Source organism: Pleuronectes platessa, chromosome 5, assembly GCF_947347685.1.
Source record: "Pleuronectes platessa chromosome 5, fPlePla1.1, whole genome shotgun sequence".
NCBI classification, from domain to species: Eukaryota; Metazoa; Chordata; class Actinopteri; order Pleuronectiformes; family Pleuronectidae; genus Pleuronectes; species Pleuronectes platessa.
In genome coordinates this window covers 9,131,333-9,149,394 of record NC_070630.1, presented here as the reverse complement: position 1 = coordinate 9,149,394, position 18,062 = coordinate 9,131,333, and the positions used below count along the sequence as shown (strand labels likewise).

At 37.6% G+C, this 18,062-nt stretch overlaps 1 protein-coding gene across 1 annotated transcript in view; it reads right to left on the bottom strand.

Moving 5' to 3' along the window:
- Nucleotides 1-13,739: 13,739 nt before the first annotated feature.
- LOC128440413 (CD166 antigen homolog A) overlaps nt 13,740-18,062 on the bottom strand; it is a 39,199-nt gene continuing 34,876 nt past the window's right edge. The window contains exons 13-16 of the mRNA XM_053423110.1: nt 17,115-17,144; nt 16,534-16,645; nt 15,513-15,648; nt 13,740-15,399 (exon numbers count right to left, since the gene is read on the bottom strand). Of these exons, the coding sequence (XP_053279085.1) occupies nt 15,546-15,648; nt 16,534-16,645; nt 17,115-17,144 (245 nt within the window). The 3' untranslated portion in view covers nt 13,740-15,399; nt 15,513-15,545. The remainder of the gene's footprint in view (nt 15,400-15,512; nt 15,649-16,533; nt 16,646-17,114; nt 17,145-18,062) is intronic.

Sequence of the window (18,062 nt, the reverse complement as noted above, 5' to 3'; positions counted from 1 at the left end):
CGCTCAGCTGGGCTCTTAAACACAGTCACAGGCTTCAGCTCTCAGACTTTGAGACAAACACACAGATCTGACCGGGAAGAAGAGATCTGTGTGTTTCTCTGCTGTTTTCCACTCTGCTGTCAGGGGGGATTGAAAGAGAATCTAATAAAGTATCTCATATTTTAAGCGATAAATAGATGAATGGATGAATGGATAGATGGATATATATATATGTATATATTATAGATTGATAGGTTTGATTATTGTTGTAAGTCGTTTTATACAAATTGAAAGGTGCAAATCGTGTGCCTTAACCTTTCCCAACTCGCTGCATAAATAAATGGCAGTTAAATAAATAAAAAAACACATGAATCACATTGAAAATATATCATTTAGATTTTATATAAAACAGGCCAATGATTAATTAATTTACCTCCAACAATATGTAGATAGATAAAGCCTTGAAACTGAATGTGAACAAATCACAGGCCTAAACTTTTGTTGATTTCTTACAAAACCTTTGTCTGGCAAAGGCAATATTGAATAAAGCTATATTACTACACCTATCAAGATAAAACTGTGAGAACTGTGTGTTGCTATTGCTATTAGGGGTTCATGAAATAATTACTCAGAAGAGGAGAAGACAAGAACTGGACCGTGGTTTAAAATGATGGTAGAGAGCTGCACAGTCTCTAGAGCTAAAACCCAACTAACTGGTTTAAGATGAACTGACAGCTAAGGTGAAAAAAAAACTAACCTACAAGTGCAACACATTGGTGAGAACTTCAGGAACTGTGTTATTTTCTTGTTTTCTATATTGTAAGAATATGACAAGTGTGCTCTGATCCTGGATGAGTGAGAGAACATTTTAAATTAAAGTTAGTTCAACAACAAGTTTCCATTATTTCCTTGCTTATAAAACGGTTTAAAATAAAACAAAAACAAACAATTAATGACTAAGGGCACAGGTCGTCTCACAGGTCAGACAAGTCTCATTCATACATCTCATCACACTTGTAATACTTGTCTGACTTGTGAACACAGATAACTGACTAACAGTTTCGGAGCAAGACATCTGAAGCCTTGGTGAACTGAGTCGTATTAAGCCCAAAGGACAAATGTTTGGTATCATTTAGTGGAAACTGTTTGAAAAAACTGTACCAATGATCACATTGTCATACAATAAATACTGTAGTGACGTGTGAAAAGAAGGACAAACATTACAGACGTACTGCTAACTTAAACAAACAAGTTTAAATAAGTTGTTAGTTCTAGTTTTGTAACCCAGGCTGAAGGTAACAAATTAAACCAGTTGGCTACAAGCAACAAAAACAATGTGTCGGTGCAAAAATTTCAGCCAATAATCACTTTGTTGGTTTCTCAAAACACCTTCTTATTCCATCTCAAACAGCAATGACAGTTATATCCTCCATTCACAGGAGACTCAGCTGAAACTATCAATTTATCAGATTTGCTCATAAGAAAACTCCACGGAAGGAGATTTTTTGTTTAAAAGTCAATCCTCTAGTGTGACACTAAAAGCATTAAGTGGCATTAAAATATATAAATATCAAATAAAAATGTACATTCCCTTTGCTCTTCAATGCAACAGATTTTTTTTAGATTTAAAACACATTCATGATTGTCTCTGCTTCCAAACAGCTGGGGACAACATGATACGTTTCTGTAAATGCTGCAGTTACACGCCTGTTGAGTTCAGACTTGGACAAGGAACAGACAAAGGGCTGCTTAGAGTGCTTTGATTAAATGTTAACTTTGTTTTCAGATCTGAAGCTGCCAAACAAAGTGTGATATTTATACAAAGAGTTGTCCATCCTCCATTTATTTCCTAATTAAATTATGTTTCTTGCTTCATTGTTCACTTTATCGGTCTCTAGCAAGAGGATTGAGTTAAAATGCTCAATCCAATACTGGAGGATTATTAGAGTTCATGCTAACTAAATTTACCATGGAACCATGGTCAGCATTGATAATTGCAGCTTTTGTGCTCCCATCTGGCACAGTCTTAAAAGTCAGCAGAAGACCATTCAGTAGCTGATGAAGAGAGTCATTGACAAGCCTTCTGGTCTTGTTTCATGCTATGCACAAATGTTTCCACTGATCTATTTGTGAGAGTAGAACAAATATATGTCACGATACGCCCACTTTAGGAGAACTCCCAAATTCTTGGTAAATAAATTGAAGGACATTGTTGCTCCAAAAGATTTGCAAGGAGACTAAATCAACCCGGATTTTAAGTCGTAGAACAGCTCTTCTTTTTTATATCATAAGGACGGATACTAGCAACAATCACTTTCTTTTCGTTGGAAAGTCACTTCAGTCAATCAAACTTCATCGAAGTTTTTTTATTTGTATCTTTCTACAAGTTGGTGCTATTCAGTGTTTAAAACATGACACTGAGAACACAAATATAAACAGTAAAACAATCTGTGAACAAAATCTAATATTGTTAAAACAAACCAACAAAATAGATAAAATGCATTTCAAAAACAACAGAACAGACTAAACTGATTAAGAAATGAAATATATGAAAGGTAGTAAAACACTAACACAATACAATGAGTAAGCAACAAAATGAGTCAAAGACATATATTGTTAAAAAGCCAGTCTTTAAAATGGATTTCAAGTTAATTTGGTCTTAAAACTGTGTGGGACATGTTAGCTTCTCCTTGAACCAGTGTGCAATCCACCAGCAAACTTACATCAATGGCAAGTTTTGGATCAACCAAATAGGAGGGTATTTGTTATATGTTCAATGTCCCCAGAGAAGCAATTTGTTGAAAAACAAAAATAGCCGACGAAAAAAATCACCCACAACAGCCATTATAAAAATCAAGTGCATATAAATAACTTTATACCAATAACTATTATAAAGATAAATAGACAGTATACCTCTGTTTATCAATCATATAACCTGGTCCATGTATTACTGCAACCGTCCTATAGCTACCATTTTTTATTTACATGAGTTATTACCATATAAAGATGTTGGTTCTATTATTGGGGTTTTTACGTCTCTGGACAGAAGGGAGTAACTGGAGCTGTGTTGAAAGTGAGTGGGTTGTATCTTGGACCACGTCTGAACTTCTCAGACAGTCTGCTCATATGGTACCTGTCAGTCTGTTGCTCCCCCAAGATTTCCCCTCAGGTTTTAAAAACTTCTCCATATTTGTTCATGTGAGTGATTGGAATTTCCATACCAGCGCAATAAAATAACATAATATACACCCCCGTAAAATATTTCTAAAACAGATTGGGATATTTGTTTTCAGGTTTTGGGCCTCCTGGAAATAGCATCTGCAATGTATATGACCCTACTTCAGCTTTAGTTCTGAGATGATTAAGTTAGTTCTGGGTCAAAGGTGATGCCGAGGCCTCTTCTCTTTTGGCTCAATGTGAGTCACAAGAATCTATTTCTGCTTCAGTTAACTGGCTAAGCCTTCAACATCTAGATTGATGTGTCCGTCCATACCCCCATCTATTCTCCTAACAAGAGTTTATTAGACTTCAGAATTTGGATGAAAGCTTGCTTACATCGTGAATTGACTGCAGTCTGGAAACCACACACACACACACACACACACACACACACACACACACACACACACACACACACACACACATACACAAACACACTGTAAGCCCGGACAACTAATGAGCTGGAAAATTTCATTTGAATGTACATAAAAAATTTAAGTATGATACCATAACTATCAGATGTAGGTTTATTCTACTAATTTGAAGTAGAATATACTTACATCTGTTAGTAATGCAGTTGATGGATCATTTTAAGTGATATATACAATTTTTTTTTAGTTTTGGTTGTAAAAACTTGAGTTTTTTATTTCATGCCCACACATCTTTATATCAAGGAGAAGCTGCAGTATTCAGAATACCTTACTAATTGAAATTAAATATGAACTATTAATGACTTATTAATAATGATAATATTAAGAGTTTTGTGGATAAATGAATGACACACCAAATTGTATCACCCCTTAAGTAATGTCATTATATTTCACAAAAGTTGATATTTCCTGTTAAATAAACAGTTACAGGTTCAGAGAGCATTATTTAAACAAAATACAGGTAGGTTTAATATCCTCCTTCAGGCTGGTCTCATCAAAATTTTGTAAAACATGCTAGTAAAAGTAATGCACTAGAATTCCACATAATTGTGAGTCAGGAGGCTGGGGACACGTGACTTATGCGCTTCTCTCTCTTTGTGAAAAACAAAAAAAAAACACGGCGGACATTCATCTAACCCTAACCCTAATATGAAAAATACAAATGAAATCTGCACCACGGTGATTGGGTTGCACCACGGTGATTGGGTTGCTAATGAACAAAGGTGTCTCTAACTTGGTCCAAAGTGAAACACATGATTGTGTATAAAGCAAACATACATATTTTGACCATATCTGGCCATTAAATACCACTTTAAACAGATTGGATTTGATCCAGCTTGAACCTCGATGGGGTCTGTGAAAGTACACCTGAGAGGGCCTGTGCTTGGAGCAAGATGAAATGTAAACTTTGTTGTAGAACAAAAGAAAAGACATCATCGTAAAGGTCTTGACCTCGGGAGTAACTTTATGTCAGTGGGAAAATTGTGGATGGCTCCTGCTCCTCAGGGATGTCCTTTGAATCTTGCACCTGAGTCAGTTTTGATGGCTTACAGGATGGAAACTAAATATGCAACAGACATGGTATGAACTGTTTTTGAAAGGTCTTGAACTCCACTACCATAACCCATTGCAAACTTATGGGGGGTGCCACTGAGTAGGGCCAAAACCTTGAAAAAACTATTTTTTAACATTTTATTAGTAAGAAAAACTAAATCTGATTAAACAGGAGTTTTTCTCACACCAATAAACCATAAAGAAGCATGCAAGGTTCCCGGTCGCAATCTCACATAATAGTGAAAACACATTAGAACTACAAAAGATGGAAACAACACACACACACGTATGCGAACGCCATTAGATTTGTAGTTCTCTGTGTGGTTCTTCCGGTATGAGATTAGGGATGTGAAAATAGGGCTTAGAAAACCTATTAGCGGTTAGTTTTTTTTAACCATGAAGGAAAATATTGAAACTGAAACACACAAGACCACAGCAATCTCCGCCATCTTAACTCTACGTAAGATATCTCACGAACCGTTTCATGACTTTGAGGTGACAGTCATGCCGTTACACACCCCGCGTCATAGGTGGCGACATGCACCTGTATGGACGAAAACGACAACGAAGAAGAAGATAACTTCCCACCTGTGCGTTTCGCGCTCACTGAAGAAGGTGAACCTCTACATGCGTGTGCTGCTTTTGTATCATACTTGGGACGTTTGTCTGTTTGCACGCGAGCCGAACCGGACGGAGCGGTGGTTCGAGCGGAGAAGAGAGGAAGACGGCGGCGCAACTGCTGTGGTGCGGTTAACTTAATCTGGTGAGTGCTAGTAAGCTAACACTAGCGACGACATTTTAGCTTGCCTGCTACACTGGTTAGCCTTTTTAGAGATAGGTCACATGGTGGAAAGCATGTGTTTGAATTACAGTGAGATGTTAACCAGTCCACCGACATTCTCCATCTATTACTTACTTATTAATTACTCTATGAGCAATGCAAACTTGTATCAGTGACAACGTTTTTTAAAAAAATGCAGTGTTTGTGAGTACTTGAAAGCATTAACTACATCCTTTTTTTATTTTTCACTTAAGGGGCGGTTTGTGAGCAGTGAAGACCAGTCAGGTACACATTTTCAGCTTATTTTATTTCACTGTCCCCCTCCCCCCTATAGATAATGGCATTTATACCCCTGACAAAGGCACCAATAAATTAATGTGACTCGGCCATATTCATTACATAATGTAGGTGTGCTGATCAGAAAGGAGCATTGAACAAGCACTGACATATGTGGCTTTAATGTCACCCATTTTAAAGTAACAGTCTGAAAATACCTAATTGGTATAAATAGAAATAGTTATATTTGTGAAATACCAGTCAAACTTAAATCCATTGTCTGTAACTGTTTGATATGTCACAGGAAAAGTGATGCTTTGGAAGTGCAAGTATTGCCCTGTGATCTGTGAAAAGAGAACTCAACTATTTAGACATTATAGGTTAAAACATGGAAGTTACGCAAGAACAGAACCATTTCCCTGTTTACATCAGGATTGTCCTTGTACATTTAAATCTCTTAATGCACTCAGAGTGCACTTATCTCGCTTTCACACCAAACCTCTGGATCAGCAACCAAGTGAAGACATACCAGTTAGGTTTTGTTGTCTGTCATGTGGATTTGCTCAGTCTTGCTCCGAGACTGTCTACTTTAGTCACTTGTATAATGCACACTTAAAGGTGAACCATAAAATTGGGTGCCCTTACAAAGACTGTAAGTTTGAAAGCAGTGTGTATTCGACTTTCAAAGCACACAAGTGTAAATTACACAAGCAACAAAACTGGAAGAGGTTCAAGTCAGAAATCATTGGTGATTATGGAAGCAATGACAGTGATGTGTCACATGACCAAATGTCAGATGCTGATCATATGGATGAATTGGAAGAGGAGAGTGAAAATGACCGTGAGGATGATCTTTCTGACTTAGAAAAACAGCTTGAGCACAACTTTGCATCTCTTCTGTTAAAGATGCAATCTGTTCTGCACATATCAGAGAATGCTGTGCAAGAAGTATTACAACAGCTTTGTCAAATCAATAAGTTGTCAGAACCACTTTTACATAACAGAGTGAGGGCTGTGCTAGAGAAGTATTCTGCTGACATTGATGGGACAGTTGTGAGAGAGGTTACCAGTGCTGTGTCAAAAAGTAACATAATTACTTTTTGTGCCAAAGATGGACCCCTGGGAACTGCTAAAAGGAGAGCAGCCTATGTACGCAGAGAGTTTCCACTGGTAAACCCCATAGAATTTGTTGTGAAAAAAGGCACCCTAAAGGGTCACAGATGGGGCCATTCAAACATGGGCTTATACATTGTTTGCTTTGAAATATGTTTCAGGTCTTTTGTGAGTTCAACAGAGTGGTGGGGAAGGGTCTCAGAGAGAACTTCTTTGATGCACTTGACCGTTTCTCTCCAAGCCTGATGGACCTCTTTAGGAAAAAGAGGGGCCTCACCGGCCAGATTTTGACTGACCTTCTCCATAAGACAAAGGTGAGTTGACATGTCCAATCAGTCTACACCTACTTCTCCTTCTTTCTTCTTTGCTCTTCAATTCTTTCCTTTTTCTCATCACTCTTCTTTCATCTACATTTGTTAATATTTGTCCTGCACTTTCCAGTTCTGGAAATTTGCAGTAAGGTGCTGAAAAACAGACCATGCAGATATTAAATGCTAAAAACTTTACTATCCTTAACAAACTGTGTTTTATTGTTGTGTTTTACGTCCACTATCTTCCAGGTCAATGAGCCAACACACATAAGGTGCCTCATTCTTCGGGGATTGCCGATAATCTTGGGGGATGATCCCAGTGCATTCTTCAGGAACTGCTCTGTAAGTAACTTAATTTGTTTTAAGGCATAGTTTATTTTTTATTTTAAGCCATTGTTGAAGACTGCTACAAATCTTTTAAATAATTTGAATGGCATCAGACCTGGACTTTTGTACAATTTGGCTAAACAATTTGCAGCGCTGCTTTTATTCTCCATCATGCGTAAAAGATGTGGAAAAACTGCTCTCAGAAATGTAAGTCCCATTAGTCCTTCGATATTTGACTTTTTAAGTGAAGAGTTCTGAGTGTGCTTGTTGTTAAGGAGTTCGAGTAAATTTCTGTGAGCAGTATTTGACATCTTTTCAGCACGACTGTGACTGAAAGTGGGTAAACTTGCCTGATCTGACTAGCAGCAAAAACCACATAAGGTGTGTGAAGTCAGTTAAATCAGTTACTGTCTGTGCTGTTTATGTTGTGCAACACTTTTCATAATAGTTTGCATAATTATGTCCTCTGCTTGTCTATTTGTTTCTTGCTCTGTTAGGATGTAAATGAGAATGGACTTTACAGTCAAACTGCAGTGGGAATCCTCTGCATGGATGAGGAAAATTCTACTCAACTCAACCAATCCAAAGTAGGGATCATCTTGGAAGGGAGCGTGGTGATGGAAGACCTGGCGAACCTACCGCAGGCCTTCTGCCTTCTTTTTGGACTAATCTATGCCCTGCACCTCGATTACCCGAAGTATATGAAAAACACTTTCATATTTGTTCAGCAGGTAATGCTCGACCTTGGAAGAAGTGAGCTGACACCAAAAATCCAAACTTTAAAAAATCAGCTTGCATTGTGAAACTGTTTTTTTCTGCTACGTAAATGTAACGCAGATATAAATGTTTAAAGTTTACACATGTAGGAATACATGTTTGCAGTTTTGCACAGTTTTATGGCATTTTGTACAGTTTTATGGCATTTTGCACTGTTATGGCATTAGACATGTAGGAATACATGTTTGCAGTTTTGCACAGTTTTATGGCATTTTGCACTGTTATGGCATTAGCACTGTTTTGATGGTATTTGCGGTGCTTGTTTTTTGATATTTGCACTCTAACCCGCTGGCGTGAGAATTCTTCCAGAAATCGAAGTACTTTTATATGCTAATTTACGCCAAGGCGGTAGTTGTACTTCTTTTTGCGGCACCCCTGCGTGCGCACTGAACGCCTCTCACGAGTCGTTATTCCCACATGTTACATACTTTAATCTGAGTTCTGAATGAAAATTTTAAAAGGTATTGTGTACCTTTTTTATTGTATGTTCAAATGAATAAAACTGAAAAAAATTCCATTTGTCAGTTAATTTTTTATTTAAGTTAAACAAATTATAAAAGAAAAAAAAATCTCACTTTAACTTAACAAAACTAAGTAGAGTAATTAGGAAGAGTATTTGATATTACAAATGATTTAAAGTTAAATCAACTCATTTTTTCAATGCACACAACTTAACATTTTCAGGCCTATCTTCCCAAATATTTTAAGTATATAAAACTACTGACTACAACTGTTTTTTAAGTTAAATCAATTTGGCATTTAGTGCATTGAACTTAAAATTACAATTCTAGCCTTTCAAGCTTTTAAGTTAAATCCACTCAAGTTTATATTTTCTATTACTATAATTTTTTAGGGCAACCTATTTCCTCAAATTTTTTAAGTAAACTCTACTTATCCGGGCTTACAGTGCAGACAGACAGACAAATGCAAGCACACGCACACTTGTAGACATGTCACTTCACCTGTTGTCCTTTGACTATTTGGGGAAACTCTCAGACACGAGGGGAACCGTTTGTGTTTTCCCACAAACAGGGTTTTGTGTTTTCGATCATGTAATATATTTATTACAACAGATTTAGTGTTTGGCGTCTAGACTCCAACTTAATCACTCCCCCATATGATTACACAGGAATGATGGGAGTGATGAGCAAATACTTGTAACCCCCCGTTGGAGCCTACAGGTGGATGCTGGGGTGGTGGAGGGTTTGAAGCAACAGGTAGCAATACTGCAGCAGCAGTGCGAGCAAGAGGGGTTGATGGGAAATGTCTCTCTGGTTAAATAGACCACCTGATAAGGTGGGTGTGTATTATAGATGGTTGTGGAGATTGAGGTATGTCACATGATGTATGTCACATGATGTATGTAATATGATTGGCGCAGCGCAGCTCGAGTTGTCTGCCAGAACTAGCTCGCAGGCGTCGCCATATTTTAGAGGAATTGAAGGAAGACTTTTATTAAAAACTGACTCATGATTAAAACTCATAATAGAAGAATTAGGTATTTAGTTGTCTATCCTACTTACAAGCATTGTATTAATGCCAGTTTTCATTAATACATTAATGATACTTACTTACTTATACTTTTTTTAAAGTTTTTTTTTAATTGCAATGTGTTGCTGCTTTCACTTCAGTAAAAGATCTGAGTACTTCTGTAACTTAAAATACCGCATGATGCCATGACAATATCTTTGGACTCTATGATCTTATACCTGGTGGGGGTGTCTCTTCAGAAGCTTGAACATTATGTCATTTTGTAGAACATGACAACCACAATATTCACTGAATAGCCCGATGACTGGTGCATTCATGAAATATGAATACCATCAAGGACATGGTAAACATGATCTATTTAAAGATACTATAATACAACCTACTGTATATTTACCTTTTCACATATTTCGTAGACAGTATTTGTTTACTTTCACCTTTTTCACCTTTTTCCCCTATATGTTAGTTAATAACGTCCATTTTTTGGTCATTCGACTTTAAGCAAAGACAAAAAGGTATATTTCAACGTACATCGATGATCTGGGACTGATATATTACCTCCTGAGCTTTTAACAAGAACAGATGTTCTGCTATTTGACATTTCACAATAGCAGCACCAAAGACACCAGATCCCCTGAGAAGCACAAGACTTTTGTTTAAAAAGTTAGATTTTCACAATACTACTAATGCTTTTTTATTTTATTTATTTATTTGCCTTTATTTAACCAGGTCGGTCCCGTTGAGATACAATGACCTCTTTTCCAAGGGAAGCCTGGCCAAGACAGCAGCATACAAAAAATGTCAACAGTCACAAGACACACAAAAGTCACATAACACAGATCAAATAAGATAAGTTCCCTGTTCCCTTAAGATAAGGCAACAGGACTAAAGCTCGGATTCCCACCAAAACAAGAACAAGTGCGGTATGAAGCCGCTCCCATTTCTCTCACACGAGTCTTCAAAGTTTCAAGGTTTATGAGCTCCTTTAACTTAAGAGTTTTTTGCTTTCATGGTCACTTTCATGTTGTTATCTCTTCGAGCTACTATTTGGCCGATTATAGCTTTTATTTACCAACCAAACCAAACACTCTATCTGATGCAGGATGTGTGGTTTACAACGGCAGTCTGCGTTCACCACAGAGAGCCTAATGCACACAAAGCAACGGGAAACAGGAAAAATGCACGACCAGCATCCCGCCACACCTAATGTTCCAAGTTTGGAGAAGAAGAGAAACTATTATGTGGTAAAAACTTCTAATCAATATGTGATTAAAATAATAGTTTACAAGTTACAAGTTACAACAAATGTACCAAAGTCATTTAAGCGTTTCATTCCATTTCATATTGAAGTCTCTAAACTCTTCAACGGGATTTGAGCTGTCATATCAGCTGATCACTTTAATCTATGTATTGGATTACGGTATATATTAACCTTTTCTGAGTGATTGTTAACAGGTCGATGTCCCTCACCAGCGACTTGCACATCAGCAACATGGTCAAAACAATTCAACTCCATTCAATTCAATTTTATTTGTACAGCATCAAATCACAATATACACGATCGCAAGGCACTTTATAATATATTACTTTACTTAATTATATTTATCATAACATACCCTTACGGTTCGACAGCAGCACAAACTGCAGACTCTCAAGTTTGTCTATCAAGCAAGTCTAAAACTTCCCGAGTCGACCAAAGTGCTGTAAGACAGGAACATCTGCACCGATAGACTGCATATAAAAAGTATGCTCCATATATAAAACGTTTATCGTATATAAAAAAAGTCTACCATGACAAATAGAAGACCATACACGCCACAGTCAAAATCTATGGTGGTTATTTCTTTAATCTGTTAAGCAAGGCTAGTTGAGTTGAACTGTTCTTTATGCTTCACTTTAAGATACTTTCTCTTTAGTTATGTGCTAAAAAGTGAATTAACAAGATATCTCCTCATTAAATGTTATTTTTCAGCAGGACAAAGAACATATGGACACTTTTAGGCTCATTTATGATTTTGGCCGGCTCTGTCTTTCTACAGGCTTCTATCTTATTGAGTTTAATCTTATACATACGTGCCAGTTACCCATTGACGCACACATTCATACACACACTCACACACTGATGATACAACCATAGTGGTGATGTGACGCTCATTATCTTGTAACTGACCTTCTGTTGAGTGGACGACCTGCTCCAGTCCCTGAGCCACCACTGCCGTGTATTTATTTTGTTTCTAAATAATAATCTTTTTTGTTGTTGTTATTTATCATTATTGTATTAAACAGCCGTCAAAGTGTCAGATTCAGGATTTCACTCACTTTAATGAGAACTTAGACATTTATTTTGTGAAACTGGTGTTGTCATGAAAAGATATTTAATAATAAATGTTTTCCGAGCATTGTTTCAGTCTCTATAACATTTTAAGGGTTTAATTAAACATATCCACACAACCTCAGAGTTAAAATAACATTCCATTGTTAGTCGTGTGTTCCAACTTTGTGACTTGAGAGTTCAGTCTCTGTGCCCAGAATAAAGATCCTCCCTGGTTTCAACATACTCTTCGGCCACCGGATGGCAGCAGAAGCTTACTTGGTTGGCATCGGGCGCACACGCATGTCTTCAGTTGTAGTCTTCATTTTATCTCGAGATTGTGATGGAAATACATATCCAGCTATTACCACCACAAGGTCAAAGGAATGGCCGCACTAGTGCCCCCTTTTAGTGACCTTATAGGTCACATATTCCTTATTCAAACAAATACTGTCTGCGAAATATGTGAAAAGGTAAATGTACATTAGGTTGTATTATAGTCGCTTTAAATAGATCACGTGTACCATGTCCTTGATGGTATTCATGGCTCATGAATGCATCGGGCTATTCAGTGAATATTGTGGTTGTCATGTTCTAGAAAATGACATAATGTTCAAGCTTCTGCAGAGACACCCCCACCAGGTATAAGATCATAGAGTCCAAACATATTGTCATGGAATCGTTCGGTATTTTAAGTTAGAGAAGTACTCAGATCTTTTACTGAAGTGAAAGCAGCAGCTCACATTGTAATAAAAAGAAGAATACTAAAAAGTATAAGTATCAAAATTAAAATCGCAGTGAGATTTATGTTATATTATAAGCAGCAATTTAATATCTCACCTGTGGGAGGTAATACAAATTATTTACTACTTTAATGTTGAAGAAATTCCTCATTATTTATGTTGTTCATTTGTTTTCAGCTTTAAGAATGTAAATAGAGCTGTGGAATGTTTTAAGTGTATTTTGCTCCCATATGTCGTGGTATCAAAAGTTATTATAGCAGAAAATAGAAGGTTAAGAACCATTAAATTGTATCTGAATACCATACTTATTTCATACACATGTTCCTGGTCACATCGACAACAGAACCCCATCTCTCTCTGTAGCCTCAAAGTGATTAAATAGTCAGGTTTCTACATTCTTGTTAAGGGAACAGTAAATACAGAGGAATGTGTGGATGAGTGTTTACGTCTTTTTAGATTCTGCCATTGACGTAAACTCAGATCAGTTCTTACAGGAATCTTGGATCAAATCAGTTTTCCCCCAGAGATGTAAACATTTCTTTTCATAGTTGCCATTATTTCATTGTTATTATCAAGTATCAGAATTAATCCAATTATATAATATCATATTGTGAAAAGCAAGTTAGATTGTAATAAACCTTCTTAGAGTTTATTATGTTTGTAGAAAGTGAAACGACTTTCTTTGTCCTTCAGAATTGCAAAAGTTTTTCAGCTATTTGCTATTCCTCTTATGTTCACAACAATACTTCTGTTTTGCTATATTTTCCAAAATATTCATGGTTTTGCAAAATTACTGATGTGATCACAGTGAATCTGCAGCATCATTCCAGACGTTCTCTCTCTCTGCGTTAACACAAGTGGAAAAACATTCAGCTGCTTTACATTTGAAAAGATGAAAAGTGACAGAACATAGTGACCATTCAGGGGACGTAACTTTTCCAAATGTACATTTTATTTTAAACAAAAGTACAAAAAACAAACATCAGATATTTACAATACTTGCATGGCAACGTTCACTTTCTTTGGTCATTCTTCCAATTTGATGGTTTTACACAAGGTAGGCAACAAACAGCAGCATCGAGGTCGGAGATCATAACATGCTGAATCTGAATCTATTGTTAAACCGAACACTGGGCCACCTTCTTGTAGAGTCTGCAAGCAATTCATCAACGGTTCCAATCCAAGATGTGAGTTATGGGACAAATACTGAAGTTACCTACCAGGATATTCAATTTAGTTCAATATAAATAGCAAAAAGATAATTAAAAGCACATACTTCACGATTATATCCTGGCCTCGGTACATTTTCCGATTGAGTAAATGCTGTTTAAAGACCAAAAACATGTGACTAGTACAGCTGTGTGTATTCCATCGTATTCTACACAAATTTGAACATGAAAACATGAACCCTAGTGCACGTCACAAACTGAAGCAACGACAGGTCGATTTTCAAAAGAAGGCAAACATACCATAACGGCCACTTTGAGACGAACATCCTGTCCACTCTGTGTCCTCGAATTACAAAATGATGCCCTAGCTAAATAATGAACAGGCACACTTTCAAAACTGAAGGAGCACAAATTAAGAATTCATTTACAACCTTGGTGGATACAACTAAAATATCCGGTCACGACTACAGGCTCGAGGACGTTCTCTTGAGAAAACGTGAAAACAACATAACAAAAAAAGAATCTGTGCAGCGGAACTAAAGCCAGTGGGTTGAATGAAGCTCGTACATTCTCTCAATAATCTACCTGCTTGTGTAAATACAGTGGAGATGTTGAATGAACGATAGATTGAAGAACAAAATCAAAAATGAGACGGCCGTGAATGACGACTTGCGCCATTTTTTCTCTCGTGGTTACTCTCCATGAACGTACACACAATCAAATAACAAGAAATCATGTAACACCAAAGAACTCACATCACCTACTTCCTGCATGTAAATCAGATTACCATCTATTACTAATGCCGAGTATAAGAATATACCCTTAGCCCTTTCTGGAGTTTCATCTCAAATTCCGTGACCTTATTAACGCCTGGGTGGAAATGACTGAGCAGATTTATTTGAAGGTAGACGCCGTTTGACTTCGATGGCGTAAAATAAAAGAAGCGGTGGCGATGAGGTCCCCTCGGCCCCCTGCTGTGTCTCCGAGGGCCAATGGGAGTCAAACGTGGAGTAAAGCCGGCCTACAAGTCCTCAACAGCAAAAGGCAACTGGTCTAGAAGTCAGTTTCCTTGCATCGACTAATAAACCAAAAAAGATTTGAATTTTCTTAGTTTCCCAAAAGGTTCCTTTCTAACAAACATGAATCCTAATAGTAGACGAGTTTACACATGTATCAGTAGTGCAGACGAGTTATGTATAATCACATACAGTTTCCATTCATTTCTTTTTTCTTTTCTTTTCTTTTTTTGTTTTTTTAAGGGAGTGGAGGGGTGGGGGTGTTTGGATATGCTGTTGAGTAAAATTCTCCCTGAAACCAAATCCAAACCATCATCATCCCAATGTACATGTGTGTTTTTCTTTTCGATTTTTTCCTTCCAAAGACAGAGGTGAAGTGAAATGTGCAAAAGTTCCACGTTCTCACTGGAAAGAGAAGAAGACATTTAAAGTTAATTTCCATTTCATTTGAACAATAATTACTTTAAATAATTTTTTGGACTATTTATCTAAGAGGATGGAGATGTTTTTTTATCTACCTTTCACATTCCCACAGGATGTTTGCTCTTTCTCTACACCTCAGCTTTCTGGCTGTTCTCCTCCACTTTCTCCTCCAGCTTTTTCTCCTCCTCAGAGGAACCGTCCTCCTTCTCGCCGGTCTTCCAGCTGCCCTGCCTGTTTACACGAGAAAACACGACAGGATGACAATGCTTCCTATTACACTCATCTGTACATTGTGCCCTGACAACACACTAGCACTGGTATTGCTGCTGTGTACACTTATATAAGCAAGTGAGAGTCTGTGTTCGTGATCAATCAAGAGCCAATTCCCTTGATTTGGAAAATGTAAGGTTGATTAGCAAGTGGGGAATAAAACCATCCTGGCAGCACCTTCTAACGCTCACTTAGCAACATGTCAGTGCTATTATGACATGAAACACAACAGACAGGTATTGGAGTATTGCTATCTGCGCATGTACTGAAACTAACATGGCTAGTCTGCTGTGTACTTGATGGGTACTTTCTGATGAGTGGGTATACACCATGCATCTAACTTCAACCAACTCTGTGTATGTGTTTATTTCATTAATATATCATAACTGGATTGGGAGCACAAGTAGGTCAGTTAAATATCACCAGTCTCGATGGACTCATACTGTGTGCTTGACTATACTTTCATTTATACTACTAATATGTACATGCAGCTTTTAGCCATCATCAAAATACACAATATAACATTTATCACAATAGTCTAGTCAAGAAATACACATTGATTTGTTCAGCACCTCTAAACAAAACTAACAAGATATTAAATATAGTATGAACCTTTTCTGTATAATTGTTATTGATTAGTGGACACAACTGGGAAATTAGCAATGTTGCCTCATTTTTTATGAAAACATTGGAGGTTGTGAATATAACTAAGGGAGTCTGGAGTGAAAACGATTGGCATTGGGCAATATTACAAACGTGTATTTGTGAATACATGAATACGATAAAGATTAGCGTCAATATTAAGAGAATTAACGTTTGCATTGAGGTTCACTGTTGACTTCTTACTTGGATTTCTTCAGGTACACCAAGTATGCCAGGCCGATGATGAGGGTGGCGACGAGGAGGCCGACGACGACTCCGACCACCAACTTGGTTTGGTCGCTGTCCTCCGATTGATCTGAAACAACGACGAAAGAGAAACATCAGACACGACTCTGCACGAAAACTCCAGCCTGGGTTCATGTGAAGCCCTCCCCCCCCAAAAAGCCATTTTGTGCCATAAATGCGCTGATGAATGGAAACATCGGCATGGTACATGGTCATGACTCACTGAGTTAAATGTTAATGACAGATATTCTTAGGTTATGACTCATTTCATCAGCCAGTGGGATTATGGACAATGCTGGCAATTAGTCAGGATGCTGGTAACTCCATTCCTCTTCCTCCTCCTTCATCATACAAGTGTTTTATTAACAGGAGCACACTGTCCAAACATCGGGTTTTCAAGTACCACAGTCCAAGGTGATGTTCAAGGTAAATATTTGCTATAGAGCCTCCGTTCAGTGGACATTTGATTCCCCGGGGTCTTTAGCCGCCGCTCCCTCCTCCCACCGTTTCTTACAAGCAAGAAGACATCTACGACTTACCTTGTTTATCCATTCTCACCTCCACAAATACTGAAATCAGATATAAAGTCAAATTAACGTCCAACCAAAAGAAAACAAAAACAGGCTTGATGTCTGGAAGAAAATTACTACTCTACTTCTATTCTACGTTTGCATGCAAGTACCTCAAAGAGAGAAAGGATTAAATCCAGCATCCTAACACACACACACACACACCCACACCCACATACACACACAAACACAGCCACACACTGAGCGAGGAGTGTCCCAAACACCCAGGAATGAGTAAGCAAGAAAAGGGAGGATGATGAAAACAACAGAGTGCACTAAGTGCTAGGTGCATGCATCCGGGACATTTCGACAGTGACAGAGTGATGATGAGTTACGATGTTCACAGTGACTGAGGAGGCAAACCACCAACAATATATACAAATCAGAAATCTGTTTAAATCCTCAAATTAGAGATGTTCCGGTACCGATACCAGCGTCAGATACTGCAATTTTTTAAACCAGCAGATGCACTGTACTGCCACTTCCATACACAGCATCAGCTGTTATATTGTGGGATGTACAGCTATCAGATCGGTACTTGGTATAGGGCGATGCAGTATCAGAATTGGTTTCAAGAGGGAAAAAAATGGTATCAGATCATCCATCCATTACCTATACCAAGGGTCGCTGGAGCAAAACCCAGGTGACATTGGGGTGCACCCTGGACCAGTATCGGAACATCACTACTTCTAATTTACCCATCATGTATCTGATAGTTTTCTTATCATCTTTTAAAATGTATTCTCGTAACAACTAAATAACAAAAATCTGTATCTGTGTTGACCTGTCTGTCAATAAGGTGGAGTTCATCGAAGGACAACAAGTTTTCTCGATTAAATAAAATAGTTAATTTTAAGTCTACAAAAAACTCAAAGTGCACAGATAAAAAAAATTAGGTGGGTTTACACCTAAGTACAT